Source organism: Limanda limanda, chromosome 14, assembly GCF_963576545.1.
Source record: "Limanda limanda chromosome 14, fLimLim1.1, whole genome shotgun sequence".
Classification (NCBI taxonomy): domain Eukaryota; kingdom Metazoa; phylum Chordata; class Actinopteri; order Pleuronectiformes; family Pleuronectidae; genus Limanda; species Limanda limanda.
The window spans coordinates 7,961,529-7,981,224 of NC_083649.1; the positions used below are offsets into that span (position 1 = coordinate 7,961,529).

Consider the following 19,696-nt stretch of genomic DNA (forward strand, 5'->3'; position numbering starts at 1 on the left):
CATGTAAATGTTAATACAGAGAATCTCCATTCCCCCCATGCTGAGGCAGCACTTGGTCTTGTCCATGCTACTGTTTCTCTGTATTTAACTAGGCTCCGCCATCGGCCACATCTTTGGGCCAAAACAGGAAGGAGGACTGATGCAGGAGACACATGGTAACTAACTATCTAACTATCTAACTACCTAACTAACTAACTATCTAACTATCTAACTATCTAACTATCTAACTAACTAACTATCTAACTATCTAACTATCTAACTATCTAACTATCTAACTACCTAACTAACTAACTATCTAACTATCTAACTATCTAACTAACTAACTATCGAACTATCTAACTATCTAACTAACTAACTATCTAACTATCTAGCTATCTAACTATCTAACGATCTAACTAACTATCTAACTATCTAACTATCTAACGATCTAACGATCTAACTAACTAACTAAGTAACTAACTAAGTAACTAACTAAGTAACTAAGTAACTAACTAACTAACTAACTAACTAACTAACTAACTAACTAACTAACTATCTAACTAATTAACTATCTAAATATCTAACTATCTAACTATCTAACTATCTGACTATCTGACTATCTAACTATCTAACTATCCAACTATCTGACTATCTAACTATCTAACTAACTAACTAACTATCTAACTATCTGACTATCTAACTATCTAACTAACTAACTATCTAACTAACTAACTATCTAACTAACTAACTATCTAACTAGCTAACTAGCTTACTATCTAACGATATAACTATCTAACTATCTAACTATCTAACTATCTAACTATCTAACTATCTAACTATCTAACTATCTAACCAACTAAGTAACTAACTTACAAACAAACATCCAAAGAAAACTGAGTTAATATAACTAATTACCACAAAACAGTGTAAACCTAAAAACAGTGACATTTCAAACAGAAAATAACAAAACCTGTGATACTGACGTTAGAGTGTGAAACCATGAGCTTAAATTAATGTGTGATGAATTGTACTTATTTTAATTGCGTGGCTGTGGATCAGGCCATCACGGCCAGCGTCACATCACGTAGACCTGTGGCAGCAAGAAGGTGTGTTTTATTGTTTTTAAATTGAACTTTTAATTTGTAAGAGGGAAGAGAGGCATGTATGTGCAAGTGCAAGTTACATTTTCTGAAGTTGAGGCATAATGATAGAAGAGAAAAGTGCAGGTTGGACTGTGTGTGTGTGTGTGTGTGTGTGTGTGTGTGGGTGTGTGTGGGTGGGTGTCTCGACTGAAATACATCTAACAGATGCATTTTGTCATGGTGACCTGAGCACCTTTAATGTGCAGGTCAGACAAGAGTGGAACCAGGAACAGATGCTGCCCTTACACACCTCTATGCACACACACACACACACACACACACACACACACACACACACACACACACACACTGCTGCCCTTACACACCTCTCTGCCAGACATACACTGTTGCCCTGACACACGTCTCTGCACACACACACTGCTGCCCTTACACACTTCACACTTCTATGCGGACACACACTGCTGCCCTTACACACTTCTCTGCACACACACACACACACACTGCTGCCCTTACACACTTCACACTTCTATGCGGACACACACTGCTGCCCTTACACACTTCACACTTCTATGCGGACACACACTGCTGCCCTTACACACTTCTCTGCACACACACACACACACACTGCTGCCCTTACACACTTCTCTGCACACACACACACACTGCTGCCCTTACACACTTCTCTGCACACACTCTGCTGCCCTTACACACTTCTCTGCACACACACACACACTGCTGCCCTTACACACTTCCCTGCACACACTCTGCTGCCCTTACACACTTCCCTGCACACACTCTGCTGCCCTTACACACTTCCCTGCACACTTTGCTTGCTGTCTGTCTCTTGTCTCATGCACACTGACGCTGTCAGACCCGCTGTCCTCAGCAGGTCCCACAGCTCTTAACCTCTCACACTGTCTTTGTCTCCACGCTCAGTCTGTGTCCTCCTCGTGCCTCGGCTCCGATTCCAAGATCCACAAAGGATTTAGGTCTTGAAGGGAAGAGGAGGGGAGGGAAGAGGAGGGTTGTGTTCGTACGTTTGACCATGTCTCCTCTGACAGAGACATCTCCACTTCTATCCCTGTCTCTCCCGCCTGCCAGCAGCCCGCTCACAAAAAGGCTCTTGGGATCTCTATCTCTTCCTCTCGTCTTATCTGTCTCTGTCTCCCTCACCTCAGTGCAATTCAGTGCAGCATGTACTATTGGCAGGAATATCACATGATAGCATATTGCCAAAGTGTCAAAACATTACGCCGGGACAGCCCTCGGAGCGACAACTCTCCCGAATCAAAGCCGTGGATCGCTCTGATCGTGCGGCAGCAGGAGCCGTGGCTGATTGATGCCCTGTCGAGCCCTCAGGTCCCCGGGTGAGATGCTGGGTGGCGGCTGGGATTGTCTGGTGCCACAGGAAGTCAACAGACGTGACGGGCCGGTGGGCCTAAGAAAAGATAGCGAGTGACAGGACGTTAGTGCTTTTCCCTCTGGAGGGGGACTGAACAAAGAGCAAGCAGGAGAAAGACAGCGAGAGAATGATCGTTGGACAATAATAATGATGGTGTTTATCAGAACAATAACAGTGGAATATTTCTCTGTGACTACATTGAATTATAATGTGATTACATAATTTGTCACTGTGATTCAGACACAAGGAGACGGCGGTTTCTCCCAGAATTGAGCATTGTCAGAGTGGAAGAAACAATGGTCCCTCCACAGAAACGTGTTTCTAACAAGGGAACATGTTTAACAGTGTTTGAAAACATATACATGCTTCTTACCTGTAGCTCTCACACACACACACACACACACACACACACACACACACGCACACACACACATGCAAAGGTTATTTTGACTGTGTGTTTGTGTGTGTTTGTGTGTGTGCTCCCCAGGGAGAAGATGCCATTCCACCATGTGCGGGCGGGCCTGCTCTATCCAGACAACTACCTGAGCAGCTCCCTGGCAGAGGGCACTGAAGCCTTCCAGCTCAACAGCATCTCCACGGAAGAGCTCGGAGGTGAGAGCGTTGACAGAGACAGAGAGGGGGGGTTGGGGGGTGTAGGGGAGGTGGGTATGCAGTGCAGGGTAAAGAGTGGGGTCGCCTACGAGCAATTTATGTCCCTCAACTGGAAAATGTAGATACAATGGTCCGGCTCTCCCGGGGTTAAGTTTTTCCATTTGCCCATTAGAGTTGTTAGGAAATTGAATCAGTCACAGGACCCAGGAGTCTGAAGGAATTAAAATATGTTTGACCAAGTCTGAATTAAGACATAAATGTATTGATATTAGAATCCTAATTCAAGTGATGTCAGCAGCACTGTACTGAATATAGCTTTTGATATTCTTTTAATTTGATTTATTTAAAAGGGACAATGCACATTATGTCCAACGTGTAAATCTGTCAGATGTAGTTACTCAGGCTTGTTTTCCTCTGCAGGTTGATGGTAAAGTCAAATTTACAGGTTTCTATAACATAATACTCATGATTACACAACCCAGTGTATTGTTTCAGGAAAACTACAGGTTATTACAGCGTAGATTTTATAGTCATACTGCGCTGTAGTCGGCAATTCATGTGATCTCAGCACGTGAGCTCTAAAAATACTCCAGGTGCCTTCGAGAAATGAGAATAAGTGGTGAAATTTGCATTTATTTTCTTGCACAACATGAAACAAACATAGCTCTTTAATGTATTGTACTAGAGTTAGTATAAAGCAGATTTTACTCACATGGATTATATATAAATATAGTTGTAGAAAGTGAAGCCAACATAAGAAAATATAAGAAATTTGATTTGTAACATTTTAAATCTTCAATACATCATGATGTTCATTTCTTAATTACTGTCTCATTTAGAGTCTAATAGACAATAAAGCATTGGGCATGGATACCGTGTGATTGACAAAATCCAAAACTCGAGGATTCCAAACGGCAGCTCACAAACCGATGATTGAGGTCACAGTGGGCTTTTACCCCTTAATTAATCTTCATTTAATTGTTCAGGGTAATCGATTCAACTCTGTCGGTTGTAAGCTTCCATCACAGTAGCCTACACATAAAATGTTCTGGTTCAGCTGCAGTATTTGTTGCAAGCGTTTGCACTCACAGTTTGCCTTTGTATCAGTTATAGAATCATAACAAATAATGTGGTAGCTAATCTGGAATTAGCGCATTTAATATAGGATAGCTCATTCATCAGAGCCAGAGCTACACAAATTACACCAAGGTAGAAGCAATTTATCTTTAAATTGTCTTCAACTGACAGACAGAAGTTTTGACTTCATGCTCCGGGTGTTTCCAGTGATTTGAACTCATGACACAACCTAACATGTTACTTTAAAGGTTGCACGTCACACAAAAATCTAATCCTGTCACCGTGTGAGGACGGAGCACCAGTGTGTCCCTGACTGTTTGTGTTTATACATGTGGCCTTTTGTCGTTTGCCCGAACGAGCTCTGCGATGAAGTACTTTGTAGCATAAATCTTTTAATCCACCGTCCCCTGTGCTCAACTCAACCCAGTTTGCTAAAACAGTTGCTCATGGTGTCGTGAAAGCAGAGCTGCGACTGAAACATCTCATCATCTTTAGTCCGGTTAGTTTGTGTCTCGTCAAGGGCAGCGAGAAGGGTAAAGCATTCTGAACCTATGTAAAGCTATTACATAAATTGAATTTGGACTCTGAGACAGTGGACATCGTGATGAGTCATTATCCAGACGCTGTCAGCCACAAATCCAGCTGATGAAATTGCTTGACGCGGACAAAATCACCATTGTGTTTGCTGTCAGCATTTGAAACTCCTAATCCCACTTCAGAGAGATGCCGAAGGTTCTTCCAGGATCGTCTGTTGGCGCAGATAGACGGCCATTTAATCACCCGTGTGTTAGACGGCCGCTATCATCGTCTCTGGTTTTGAGGCGTTTCATCAGTCACAGTGAGAACATGTTCAATCCTAGGGGGCTGGCTTCGTAATACACAACCGCAGACACACACACACTCACACACAGGAATTGCACAGTAATACATCAGGGACCAGCTCATTCATACCCGACTGAAAATGTACTCTTTGCTGTTGAGCTGCATACAGATACGTTTCGCTTTGTTTTTCCAGGCCACACTCTCACCCACATTCCCATTCCAATCGCCTCTGATTCTCACTTTATTTAGTGAGATAGAAAGTGAGGCGGCGGCGGCGGCACGGTGCTCGACTCGAGTTAGCAGCCGTGGGGGATATTTACAGGCTTAGATGTGGGCCGCGACTGAACTTCGGCTCTCACGCAAGTGACAGAGCAGAGACAGGCAAAGGAGGCAGATCTGAGACGGACTTATTACACAGCGGAAGGAAGGAAGGAACAGCATGTCTGGACAAGAATATTAATGACAAACGGCCTGAGAGAGACAGAGAGCGAGAAGAATTTCATGTAAAATTCATTGTTTAAGTTAGAAAAAGGATTAGTCTTGAGGAAATTGTGATTGCGACTGTGTTTCTGCCGAACGCAGGCCACCACTTCCAACCACCGAGGTGTCGGGATCCACAGAACAATGAAACACTGGCATGAGAATAGATGTTGAAGAAAGACCTGAGAAGTCTGCCCTGTCTCTGTGTCTTTAACGAGTCGATAAATTCGACCACCTCTCCCCCTCGCACCTCAGCTCACGTGGGGCTAACTGATTGACAGGCAATTAGCCCGTGATTGAGTGGAGTATTTTGTGAGGTCCTGAGAGGGTTCAGTAATTCTCCTGCACTAACAGATAGACGCCTCGGGAGACGTGTGCGTTTACTTACAATTTCAAGTCAGAAAAAGGCTTTTATGTGGAAGGAGAGAGTCAGAAATGCTCTTGGCTATGCTGGTGGTGATTGTGCAGTGCCGTGCGAAGGGGTAGGGATGGGTCCCTGGGGGGGTTGTGAAATGCAATAAGTATATAAAGATGTAGTACAAACAGGGAAAAGGAGTAAGACAGAGAGCAGGGAGGAAGAGGAGGAGGAGGAAGAGGGGGAGGGGGAGGAGGGACTGCGTGAGCTCAGCCTCACCTTGACAGAAAGGTTGCAGCACTTCCATTTAATGGGAAAGCCTGTTATCAGCACCGGGGAAGCACCTTTCAGCTTCCTCTCCAGACCTGCCTCCTATCTGTTAATCATTCATTCCGTCTCCTGGATGAGTTCATCTCACCGACACCATCTGACGACTCTGTGTTTACATTTCAGGATTAGACTTTATGAGGCTAAAGACACCAGCAGGAGACAGAGATAATGTCTTGATGCAATGTTTGTTTGAAGCAGTAGGTTGTTTGTAATTGGCTCCTAAGTTGACACATCTGGGTGTTTACCGATCTTTGGTCAAGACAACAAGCGTAACGCACAAGTCACAAGGTGCAGCAAGAGAGAGAGGCACCAAAACTGCAGAGTTAAACCGGTATTTAGTGTTTTTTTTGAGCTGTCAACAAGCTTTAAAAGCAACAATTTAAAGTTAAGATAAGATAAGATGAACTTTGTTGATTCCATGCATGTTGATCAAATTCACTTGTTACAGATAGTGGGACATGTAAAGAATACAATTTTATTAAAATAAGCAATAAAATTGAAAATTTACATAATATACACCTTTCAATACATATGAGAATAATATCTTTAGAAAATGTATTTGTGTCATGTGGCACAGGAAGATTGCACGTGGAAGAAAAATTTGTGTCCAAATTTCCCTCTTTTAGCTCAGCTTTGGTCTCTACCACCTGCTGAGGAATATGTGACTTTTAAATCCTGTTTTTCACCTGATAGTTTCTTCTTTGTGCGTCTGCTGCTCGGTGCTGAGCAGGAATTCTGCCGTCGGGTTTTAAGAGCTTTATCACCGCTGCAACCGAACACAATACTATTAGGGTATTGAGCCAGAACACTAAAGTTGTGAGCTGTAAAAACGAAAAAAACAATGAGCTCAGACTCTTTACGGCTGAGAGGAACTGCAGAGTCAGGTGGTAATTCTCTGAGTTAGAGGTACAGGTGAACTCTATTACACACAAGTAGGGATTTAATTGATTGTTGAAATAAAAATATATGAAGTGAGTCTGCTTTGGAGTCTGTAAATAAGATGATTGAAGAAAACCAGGCTGAACATGAAGAGGGGAGAGGATGCAAAAATGTGTCGTAGAGGTTTTGCAGAACTGTCGTTATTATTTTATGTGTTTTATTCATCGAGTTTTAACAGCATCTGTGTAATTAGTGGTATAGATGATGAAATTAGTAGAGAAATTAGTGTCAAGAAGACCATTTTTTCAAACAGAGCAAGAAAATAAAGTTACAAGTAAAAACGGTGGTAAACAAATCTCCTAATTAATTCCAAATGTCTGTCACAACCTCTGAAATGAGAATGAATTAAAGGAAACCGTTGAAATAGCGGAGCACAGCTCTTTATCAAAAACACAAACACACAGGAAACACCAGAGAAATCACTCAAACAATTAAGTACCGGCCTTGAGTAATGAAAATTAAAGATGAATGAATAATTCCGTCTGCTGTGGAGAGCTCAGACCTTCGAAACACAAACAAGACATCGAAAGGAAAGTGAAGTCTTGTTTCACCTAGCAAACAAGAGAGAGAGGACGAGGAGAGACAGACAAACATGTGCGGTGATATGTTGTGTGTTTGTCACGCAGAGATCCGTGAGGCGTTTCGTATCTTGGATCGTGATGGGAATGGTTTCATCTCCAAGCAGGAGCTGGGCATGGCCATGCGCTCCCTGGGTTACATGCCCAGTGAAGTGGAGCTGGCCATCATCATGCAGAGACTGGACATGGACGGTGAGGCAACACACAAGCAACATTTCTTATGAGCAAGTGTTCAGTTAAAAAGATACTGGATGTTTCTTTCGAGTGGTTGTTTCTGTATTAAAATTTGTTGAGGCTTCAAGTATCTATTTTCCTTATCAAAGCAACCGAGTCGTATGAATATTTCTGTGTGTTGAATTTTAATGTGATGTAAATGATGCCAAAAACAGAGAAATTAAAGCCTCTTTTAACTTCCTTCTGGGCAAATGGGATTTAGCGTTGCAGCTTTCTTCAGAAATGCTCCCTCAGAATCTTTCTATAAACCTCCGTAGGACCAGCAGGTGGTCAGATGTCAAAAAAAACGAATTCCCCCCAAGACGATAAAGAGCAAATCTTTCCGCTCCTGCTCCTTAAGCCCCAGCTCCGTCTGTGAATTCCCAGAGGAAACGGTCTCTGCAACGCAAACAAGCTGGTCAACGTTTCTCTCCGAGGACAGATCTCTCACCAATCATCCCAGTGTCATCTCGTATAAAGCAGTGAAAGTGGTCGCTGGAAGAATTAGTCAAAGCATATCAGTTATTATCAGGTGTTTTATGTCCCTAAGGAATCTTCAGCCGCTGATCTGTGCCATTATCGTCTCACCCTCCCTTCAGGTTTGGGGCAAAGTGCTTTTAAAATGTACGATTATATTATGTTAATTCAAAGCTGCCTTTAAAATAAACTGCAGTCAGGTTTCAGAACAGAGACCCGCTCGTCTTTTATACTATTAATGCACAGTAAAACATGGCAGCGCTGCGTTTTATGAACCTGTAATTGTGCAGTCATTTCTCAGTAATCTCCTTGAAAATTTGCCTCAAAAGAACTCTGTAATTTTAGCAATAAATTTAGTGGGAAAAATGAGTATCCTTGGAAGAACAGCTCCGTTTGAACCCGAGTAAACACTGTTGAAAACGTTTCTTGAATTTTTTGCTTCTCTGTAGACCATTGTGCATGTTCAGCTGCTGTGCACTGACTCAAAGACTCTCTAAACTACTCTGCACCTAATTAGACTTCAATTATAGCCAGTGTACTGGTGTAAAACTAACTTGCTTTTCCCTTTAATTAGTACCAAATAACATAGTGTTTTTGAGGGAACTTCTAAACTGGCATTCACAATTCCAAACGGTTCCGGAACATCTCGGTTCGTTTTCCATTTTAAAGAGGCGTCTGTAACGTTTGCAGAACAGACCTGCAACCAATCAGAGCAACAGAAAATGGGATGTAGCACAGAGTGACGGGAAAATGTAGAGAGATGAGGTGTTTGCTTCCTCTACGAGAGAAAATAAACCATCCAGTTAGTTTCATATCGCCTCAATAGAAGATTCAACAGACCTCCGATATCTTTTTGAGAATTTCACCTGTACTGATAGAAGCAAAGTTCTGGATCCGAAACCGAACCTGTGAGCTTTGCAGGACGATTCATTGGTCACCCCTCGGACATTTTTTGTATCAAAACTGTTTCATTGGATGGATCCAACCAGTTGAAGGATGGATGTAAATCAGTCTGAATGCCAGGCGGTTCCAGACACATCTGCGACAACAAGTTTACATGAGCTCGCTGATTGATCTGGTTTCAACGTGAGCAAACTTCTACAGATCCATAAATTAAACATCCTGCCCCCACACAACAGCACTGACACTCCTGAAGAATTATTCCTCTGATATGCTGCTTATTCTTGCGAACAATAAAGATTAGATAACATTGTTAACTGTTGGTAATGTCAATATTTGCAATATCCAGTGTAATAAGTCTGTGTTGTAAGTTAACTCAGTTTATAAGACCTGCTCTTGTGGAGATGTTCACTGAGAACTAATTCCACGGGACACTGGCTGTTGATTGCAATCTCCAACAACGTTCAGCAGCAGAATGCATAATGCAAAGTCTTACAAGTTGTGTTCTTTGAATTTAAATTGGCCAAATGTTCCCCAAAAAGTGGCAGAAAAAAACATCCGGCTAATAATTGTTTACAGAAAATTCGAAAAGGAGACTTAGTATTGATGATCCGTGAATGTCTGTCACGGATGAGGGCACAGCCGTCTGTTGATCCATCCTGTTCAGATTTGCTTAGTTTCTGCAAACAAATAAACTTCAGCATGAAATGCGTGAGCTGCGGTCTGCCAGCCTTCCTGTCTGAGTGTCTTACTTATCGTCACGGTCTATCTCCGGCTCTTTCTGTGGGTGTGTGTGTCTGTGTGTGTGTGTGTGTGTGTGTGACTGCAGGGGACGGCCAGGTGGACTTTGAGGAGTTCATGACGATACTTGGGCCCAAACTGCTGTCGTCCGACAACAGAGAAGGATTCCTGGGCACCACTATTGACAACATCTTCTGGCAGGTGAGCTCCCTCCTCCCAGCTGGCAAAGAGTCTGTTTCTCATCACTCACTCCATCGCTTATCAACTCCATCCTGAACCACTCCTCTCACTTCTCTCACGTCTGACTGACTGCGTATTTCAGCAGGTCTGACTTCCTTAAGCTCAGCCCTAGTTTCTGCAGGAACTCGGCACAGGCACGCACATACTTCAGTGCAAAAACACACAAACACACTCTCAGGCCCCCCCGCCTACTTCTTCTGTTCCCCTGTCAGAAATGGAGACGTTTTTTCTTTCAACTTGGAGGAGGAGGACCTTGAAGGAAAAGTCACCTGCTGAGTGTGTTTCTCTCTGTGTGTTTGTGTGTGTGTGTGTGTGTACATGCATGTTTTCTTCAGTTTGGCCGGGTGTGTGGGGGTTTACCATTCACAGTGGTGCAGAAGGTATTACCATAATAAAGATTTCAGGCATGCACCACTTTGTGGGGAAAGTCTGAGCTTGTGTGCTTCGAGAGTCCAAACTGGGCTCAGTGGTGGTTAATGCTGCAGCTCATCTACATGCTTTTGAACGTGCTTACTTTGTTTTTAGAGAAATTGTTCCAGATAGAAAATTTGCTTCCCTCAGAGAGTTTTTTGTTTGTGTGCCTCGTAGGTATAAGACATGCGACAGTAATGAAAAGTGCAGAGTTTGGAGTGTGTGTTTGTGTGTTTGTGTGTGTGTGTGTGTGTGTGTTGGGGTGCTGAGTGTGAGAACGGCTAGTTGAGCCGGGCGACAGTTCTCAGGAAGCTGCTCTCTGCTTTCCTTGAGTCAAATGAGAGGAGAAACGTTTAGAGGGTGACTCACTGAAATGAAAAAATGTGTGTGTGTGTGTGTGTACGTCTGTGTGTGTGTGTGTGTGTGTGTGTGTGTGTGTGTGTGTGTGTGTGTGTGTGTGTGTGTGTGTGTGTGTGTGTGTGTGAGGTTAAAAAAACATACTGGGCCACATTTACATATAGGCAGTCTTCATCCTCGATTTCATTGTTCAATCACTTCAGAAAATGCACCAAAAAAAAAAGCCATTCAAACATCAGAAAAACAAATAAATTACTGCAAAAAAAAACCCTCCAGATTTTAACACCAGGATCGTTTCTCTCTAAATTGTGTGAAAGAGACATTAAATGAGACACATTGCATCTGTGGCAGAGAGATGGAGCAGCAAGGACTATAGTGCGTGCCAGCCAGCGAGGCTGAAAGAGATGAGAGAATAGCGAGGCACGCTGGACAATATGTGGGGAAGGGGAGGGTGGTGCAGTGGGAGCGGGGGGGGGGGGGGATGCCCCACATAGAGACAGGAATATAAGTGAAACCCACAAAGGAGCAGAGTGGGAGAGAATGAAAGAAAGCGGTACGAGAGACTGTAATTCGTGAAGGTCGCAGACGGTGTGCGTCTCAGGGGTGAATTACAATGTCCACCTGACACAAAGACCGGGAGAAAACAGGAGGAAGAAAGGAGGACAGGAAGAAAAGCCAGAGAGGAAAAGATGCAGGCGAAGCGAGAGAGGGAACGATGAGAGCAGAGAGGGAAAGAATATAATAAGGAAGAAGAGGAGGGGGATGAGATGGTGGGAGGAAGAGTGTGTGAGGACTGTGAGAGCTGTGTGTGTGTGTTTGTGTGTGTGTGTGTTGATTTTTCACAGACCTCAGAGGGAGGCAGGCAGCGAGGGAGAGTCATTGTGTTGAAAAGAAAAAGATGGAAAGAGAAGCAGACCCATCAAGTTGGGCCATAATCACTCAGTTCAGGTAATATCCTCACACACAGAGAGATGTGGAAGGAACGACCTCATCAGGGAGGCTGGTGTTGACTTGTTTGTGTAATTACATTTTTCCTCAGTGTGTGCATTTGTGTGTCTGTCGTGAATACATTCAGTGTGTGTCCCTCCTCTTTGATTCGGTGTGAAACATCTCAGAAACATTCCTGTTTTTCTGTTTATTTTCCGCTGCAGCCTGGTCACAGTGAGAACCTAGGGGAGATTTAGCTTTGAAAAACTCTTTACTCAAGTTACCCCATTTCTGCTGACAGGCAGGAAATTAAAGTTGAAAAAGGAAGCGCCCGGTCTTCCATTGCATATTAAGCCGCGGTGCCCGAAGAGTCATTTTCGGCTCATAACAGTGTGTATAAGAAAATCTGACACATAAATTTGTGCGGAACAACTGCAGGAGAGAGGTCTGCAGAATCGTTGATCATTTTACAACAGCTGGGAAATGTTGTCGTCGGTGGTCGGCCTCACATCGCGTTCATCTGTCAGACCCTTCTTGTCCTGAAGGGTCTCTGAGGTTTGTGTCTTGCTCAAGGACACAGGACAGAACATGGAGACATGGGGCACCAGATTAATGGATTAATGGCCAAGTGTGTGACCTGAGCTATGACCATGAAAGAGTGTTCAACCCCGTTTACTGCAATTATGAGTTGTGAATTTTAATTGTTTGATCATTTTAAACCAGGGGCATAAAGTAGTGACCGTTTAGTGCTCGTTCTTATTCAGGTGCTCGCTCAATATCTCATTGGTCAGGTAATACTCACTCAAGTATGACAGCAAACCAGAGAACGACAGTTATTACGCTGAACCACATGAAGAACGTAAACAGTGACTTTACCTTACATGCACCCATGCAGGGTCTGAAGTATCTGAACATCCCCTGCAGATTTGTGTATGAATTTCATCTTTTGCAGATCAGTACTTTTCCTCTCGTGCTGCTGCAGTGATCCGCAGGTGCACATCTCTTTATCATTACAGTCGTTTGAAAACCCCACTGTTCTGTTCTGCTTCTAAACAAAACTACAACTACTTGTTTGGTTTTCTTGCCAAGAATTTTACGAGAACATCAATATCTTTTTAATGGCTGTTCCTATTACCAGCAGCTCGTTAGCTTCGCTTCACATAGAGTACTGGACAAACAAAAATAAGAAATAGCTTCCCCAGCTCTGTATACTCCACTTTGACATTTTAGTTTGGTCCGTGTCCCGTCCACTGACATGGAGGAAGCAGGGTTTATGACCTGTACTGCAGCAAGCCACCAGGGGGTGATCAAGATGATTTGCTGTCTCTTTTCAAGTAACTGTCTTGTCATCCATCTTTAAAACTGTCTCGGGGTGAAACTATAGTTTGAGTGAAAATCAATGACAGACCCTTCAGCTTTCTCGAGTAAGTCGTCTGTTCTTATTTGTGTAAAACGTTATGTTATAAATGTGAAGTCAATACCGAGCTTTCTACCCCAAACTTATGATTTTAAGCTCGACCAGCTGCCAGTATTTCTGTATATAGGGAACAGAAAGTGAAGGAGGAAGCAGGATGGAGAATTTTCCCAGTGACGTCTACATCTGTTGAGTCGGTGATGCTAAATGTAGAGTACGTTTTTTTAAAGAACGTGTTTCTCTGTTACGTAACGGCTGCCATTTGGTGGCTGCTTTCTTCCAGAGTGCAGAACCATAAGTGCAATTATTCTCACACTGGTGTCTGAAAGGTCGGACCTGAGCAGCTCGTCTGTTTCATCAGCTCCACTGAACAACATTTTGTTTCACATTCACCAGATCTATTTTAAGGAAAATGTCTTCTGACTCCTGTGACTGTGTCTGTTTCTGTGGATCTAATTAATCTATTATTCATTTGTACTTGGCTCTAGCCTCTGCTGTTTCTGTTAAAAATACCCTCTCTTACCTGCAGTGTTTCTCAGCATGTTTCCTCTGTGAGCATGTGTGTGCGCACATGTAGAACACATGGATAAACACCCTTTTTTAATTCTTTTTCATTAAAGCACTTCGGCACAGATCAGAGGGACAAAAGAGAATAAGAGACACAAAAGTTCCAGGTTGTAACTCTGGGTGACTTTTTGCGAGAAGGGTCACAACACGAAGCAGGTGGTCGACTGACGAATCCAGTTTGAGCTGAACGAGTGCCGGCAGGATTAGACAGGAAGGACGGCGCGTGAGCACCTGTTCCTCTGATTGCTGTGTCCTGACTCCTTCAGCATCTCACTGGTCACCGCACACACACACATCCCATATTTGTGTTGTCAGTGAAAGACAACACACTCTGATAGACGAACTCCTGTGTGTCGTTATCTCCCCATCATCTCTGCTTGTTGTTTGTGTGGATGTGGATGTCCTTCAGAGACAGGAGGAGAAATCTCTCCGCTGGTTGGTAACAGGTAGCAGCTCCACTAAGCCAGGCAGATTGAAACAGTGTACGTTCTGCATGTTCCTGTCCTGAGCCGTCATGTTGTCTGTCCTGCGGCTGCGGTCCAAAGAGTTGCTCCTCCGTCTCCCGGCAGCCGCTGGAGGCAGAGACAGCTGTGGCAGCGATGGAGCTTCTCCTCCAGCTGCTGCTGCCGCTCCCTGTTTATCTGCCCTGCAGTGTCACATAAGGGTGGCATGAGTCACAGCAGTTCAAGGTCCAATACTTTTGTTTGAACATATGTATGAAAATCATTATCCAAATGATTGACTGTTTTGCAGTTGTGTTTCATGAGGTGAAAGTATTAATAACCGAGAGTAGGTTGCTGTTGAGGCGTTTCAAACATTTCCGTCAAACTGGGAGTAACGACAGCCTGCCAACACAAACTTTACACAAACATGCACGACATGACAGCTCAGAGTCACAAAAATACAATTTTAACATTTGCTATTTTTCATTTGCACAGTTCTCAGACATGAACTTTGTTTTTCACATATGAAGATCGCAGCAGGAGATTGTAGAGAATGCAGTTACTTGCTGTTTCTGCATCTTGTGTAAGAATTTTGTTTTCTTGTTATGTTCATCACATCCTCAGCGTCTTCTACATGTACAGCTCCTCCAATTCATCCTGAGATGTTTGTGTTCTTCCAGTTTTGCTTCTGTTGTGTGTTAGAAACAACATCAACATGCCAACTCGTGCCCAATTGAAATTTGGGCTCCCTCTGACATTTTTGTCAGGGGTTCCCAGGAAAAGTTCCATCAGATGTCCGTAGCAAATGACCTGGCGTTCGAATTGTTACGTCACGCCCCTCCGGAAAAACTTCAGGAAAACATCCCCACATGTATGAAAGCAGCTTATGCAAAACAGTATCTGTTGTTTCTACCCGAGGTGTTTACGTATGAAAGACTCTGTTTCGCATTTAGTGAGCAAAGCAATGAAGCTCAGGCAGGATTACAGTCCCCTCGGTGAAATGAGCATCTCTTCTCCACCATCACAACTCGTACGTCTCCACCACTATTGTCTGCCAGTTCTGTTTGCTCCATCTGTGTCTCCCACTTCCATCGTCTCGGTTTTCTCTGACCTCGCCATACTCTCCATTTTGTTGTTTTTGCAGCATCTCTCTCGACTCTCTATCGACCCCTTATTCTCTTCCTCTTTGCCTCGTCTGCCGCAGTGTGTCCATCTGGGGTGTTCGACTATAGGTAACCGATTGTATATGAGTCTGTCAGTAATAATCACAGACACGGACTCTATGCATGTGTGTGTGTAGATTGCAGGAGGGATCTGCCGGGACAGGTGGGACGTGATGTTTGGGAAGGGCAGACACTGAGGAGGACACAGACTAAGATTCATACTTTAAGTCAGAGATGGGTCAGAGCCTCGAAAGCTATTTGCAATACGAACAAGAGCAAACACCTGAGGATGCAAGCAGCTACAATGAAGTTAATGTGCTGGTATTTTCATTTTAATTGATATGCCCATTAAATCAATAGTGCTTGTATCCAACTTAATCACTGCACACACACGCAGGTTTGCATACTGATTCCGGCTCCCAAAAATAGCAGCAGTGATGCACGAGCAAACACGCTGCCATTACATTACAACTGACACCTCTCCTGCTTACATACTGTACCCTGTGCAGAGCACATGTAGGCAACAAAGCACACGTTCATAGATGCCATCAGGTTTTTTTACCGCGACTACATTTCACACCTCATCCATATCTTATCACATCTATATTTATCTGCCCCCGAGCCGGTTTGTGGATGACTGTGTCTGCATTGATCGCCGTGTGTCCCCGCAGTTTGACATGCAGCAGCTGTCTCTGGATGAGCTGAAGCAGGTGCTGTTCCACGCCTTCCGGGACCACCTGACAATGAAGGACATCGAGAACATCATCATCACCGAGGAGGAGAGCCTCAACGAAGCCTCAGGGAACTGCCCCGAGTACGAGGGAGGTGAGGAAGCTGTTCTCATGGAAACTTAAGCTTTATATATACCTCTAATTCTGTACTGTAATACACGACACGTTTAATCACAGGCTGTGTGTAAAGATGGACGACATGACAGCGCCGCAAAAGTGAAGCCAAATCCCCCCCTGAGGGTTGGTTGCAGTACAAGGCATAAACCCTGCCTACTCCATGTTCACAGATGGGACATTGACTAAGATACTTAAAACACAAAGAAATCCATAACGATCTCATGTCTGTGAGCAAAATATGAAGCTACAGCCCCGAGGCGGTCAGCTCAGACTGAAAGAAGAGCTAAACTAGCCTGTTTCCAGACATCTATTGCAATTTGTGCAACAATTTATATCAGTTTTTGTTGTATTTTTCTGCTGTTGAAAGTAGCCAATCAGAGTTTACTTGGGATGATTCCGAATAATTAGCTTGTTGTGAGCTACGTAGCTACATCCATTATTATAGCAAAACTAAAATGGCAACAAGCTTGGATGTGAAATTATCGATGAGCAGACGAATAAATAAATCTATTGCAGACGTCAGCGACACAGCAACAGCACAATACTCGCTAGATAAGCTTTCTTCATTTTATTCACAGACCTAATAAAACGGGAAACAACAGTTTTATTGAGGACGATAAAAATAACACATGCAAACACACTTTTAAACCACTTTTGAGGTTTTGCTTGACAAGTTTCAAGGTGAAATCCTTAATTATTTCTTCTGCTGTTATTACGGCACCATCTGACACAGAGCTTCCATCTGTACGGCCTTGGTCCTGAGAGAAAGGTCCAAAACAGCTTAATATTGCCAATGTTTGAACACGCAAGCGAAATTGAAAAGACATTTTTCTTGCAGCATAAGACTCAAGTTATTTTGCTTGAGGGAGAAGAAGGAAACGAAAAGATAAATCTGACCCTGTGTCAGTGAGAGTTGGAAATAGCTCTTCTGCTATGAAACATCCACAAAGTCCGACTAGGACAAAGGTAAAGACGGATCAAATGCGCCACAAAGCCAGAAAAGTCCTAATGAATCCATCGGGTACTGGCCGACAGTCACTGGGAGCCGCTAAAAGGAGATAGATGAGAGGAAGTGGAGACATTTAGCAGCGAAGGGACAGTGAAGGAGGCGATAAGAGGCTGAAGAAGGGATCAGGGAACTGCTGGCACTGCACTTCTTCTTCTCAAAGTTTCTGGTGTTGAGGAAAGGGCAAGCTGTGGAGTTAGTGAGAGGAAAGAAAAACAAGAGAAGGAAGAAAGAGGAGGAGTTGGCGAAGGAGGGATGAAGAGGTGCAAAGCCTCTCTTGTAATCAACAGCTTTATCCCTCCGTACTTTTAACCCCCCGTCCCACATCCTCATCTTCCTTCTTTCATGCCTGCTGCCATCCTCCTCGTGTCCAGTGGGACTTCAGCAGTGTTCACAATCCCTCTCAGATCCACGACTCAAAGCTCCGACTTGATTTATTGATGCGGTGTGTGATTCTAACAAACTGAGACAAGGGGGACAACAGAGAGACGACTTCTGGGCGTTGCTTTGGCAGCAAGGAACTGTTGGAGGACGCGTTTGTCATTCCTCTGCTCCCTCCTTCCAATCTCCAGAGATTAGCTCTTATGGGGGGGAAAGATGCCCAAACAAATAGTTAACAGAACAAAAAGTTCCACCTCACTACTCTCATCTTTGTTTTGGCTGCGGCAGAGTGAGGATTAGAGCCAGTCTGTGCCTCTCATGTATTCATCCGTCTTCACAGCGCAGACGCTTCCACTGATGATCTGGGTCACAGAAATAAGGTGCAAAGCAAAAGCGCTGCAAACCTTAGCAGATATTTCAGCCGTTTTCGAAACTGGTTGAAATTCCTTCAAATGCATGAATTTGACATTTTAAACGGACGCCTGGAGGATTATGGAATTCTTCAGAGTTTTGATTCGAGGTTCATTCTCGATCGTCGTCGATTTAAACTCAAAAGTCCATTTAATAGCTTTTTTTTTAGAGCTTTTGACTCAATGTCACAGTCTTTGCTCAGATAATGGAGGTTTCTAAGGTTTCAGTTTCTTACGGGGACTGCTGCCGTGAATGATGATCATCTGAGAACTTATGAAATAAATCCCCAGCTTCATTTTTTCATATGAAAGAAAAAGAGAAAGAGTGACTGCCCTGATCATCACATGCCATAGACAAATTGACCAATCAACTTGAATGAAACCAGGAATTAACAATTACACAGACAATCCATAATGTTAATGAAATTATTACTGTTTTTTTTCCCTCTCTCTCAGTTCATCCTAAGAAGAAGAATCGGCAGACGTGCGTCAGGAAAAGTCTGATCTGCGCCTTCGCCATGGCTTTCATCATCAGTGTCATGCTCATCGCAGCCAATCAGATGCTGCGGAACGGCATGGAGTAACCGATTGCACTGTGAGCACGAGGAGTGGACAGGACAGCCACGACCTCACATCTTGTCTTTGCAGCCAAAGCTGGACCAGCCACAACCCAAGCACTTCTCTAAACAATCAGTTCAAGTTGTATTCTTTCTCTTAAGTTTAGGTTGAACTTAAAAACCCAGACAACGTGAGTTAAATGGAGAGAGATGTATTTGATTTGCATTGTGGATATAGACCACGCAGAGTGACTGGACTTAACGGTCGTGAGGAACCTGAAAACTGGGTGGGGGGGGGTGGAATGGTGGGTTGTTTTGTTTCTATTCTGTTTTGAAGATCAAGAGCGCTCTTTAAAACTTGATTTTCTAGTCTACGAGAAAAATATGTGTATCAGGTGCTTTGAGCCATTACTGATTTAAAAAAAGAAAAACAACAGCAGTTATTATGGACAACTGCATATTTACCCCAGGAAGTTACCCCGCTGAATGTGAACTGAATGAATGTGGGCACTGAATGTTGGACACAGTATTTAAATGCATGGTGAATCCCTCACTTTTCACTCTGTCGTCTTGTACAAACATCGCAACCTTTTGTGAAACGTTTAAATCCTCGATCCTGGGGCACATGGAACATTCGTGTGCATCTTCAAGGAGCACAACTCGATACTCAGTGAGGGACCTCTGTCCCGCTAGCTCTACTCGTTAGTCTAACATGGTACTGATGGATTCACTGGTCACCCAACGTGTGTGTGTGTGTGTTAAAGACGGTGGTGATCACTACTCACCAACAGGTGTAAGATATATGAAAATAAAAAGAGATATAGAATCTGTCCAATGACGTTCGAGATGTGGTTTCTGTGATATTAATAGAACCAGGCTGAGATAAATTATTTTGTGTTGGGCGACAATGTTCCACGTCAGCATCTCATTGACTACGGCAAATCCAAACCACACAAGACCAGTA

General features: G+C 43.5%; 1 protein-coding gene across 1 annotated transcript; it reads left to right on the top strand.

Annotated features, from left to right (window-relative positions):
• Positions 1-2,948: 2,948 nt before the first annotated feature.
• Positions 2,949-18,759, top strand: caln2 (calneuron 2). Its single transcript, XM_061086471.1, has 5 exons — positions 2,949-3,096; positions 7,726-7,869; positions 10,097-10,209; positions 16,202-16,355; positions 18,632-18,759. The coding sequence occupies exons 1-5, from the start codon at positions 2,979-2,981 to the stop codon at positions 18,757-18,759; spliced, it is 657 nt and encodes a 218-aa protein (XP_060942454.1). The 5' UTR covers positions 2,949-2,978.
• The last annotated feature ends 937 nt before the right edge of the window (positions 18,760-19,696 follow it).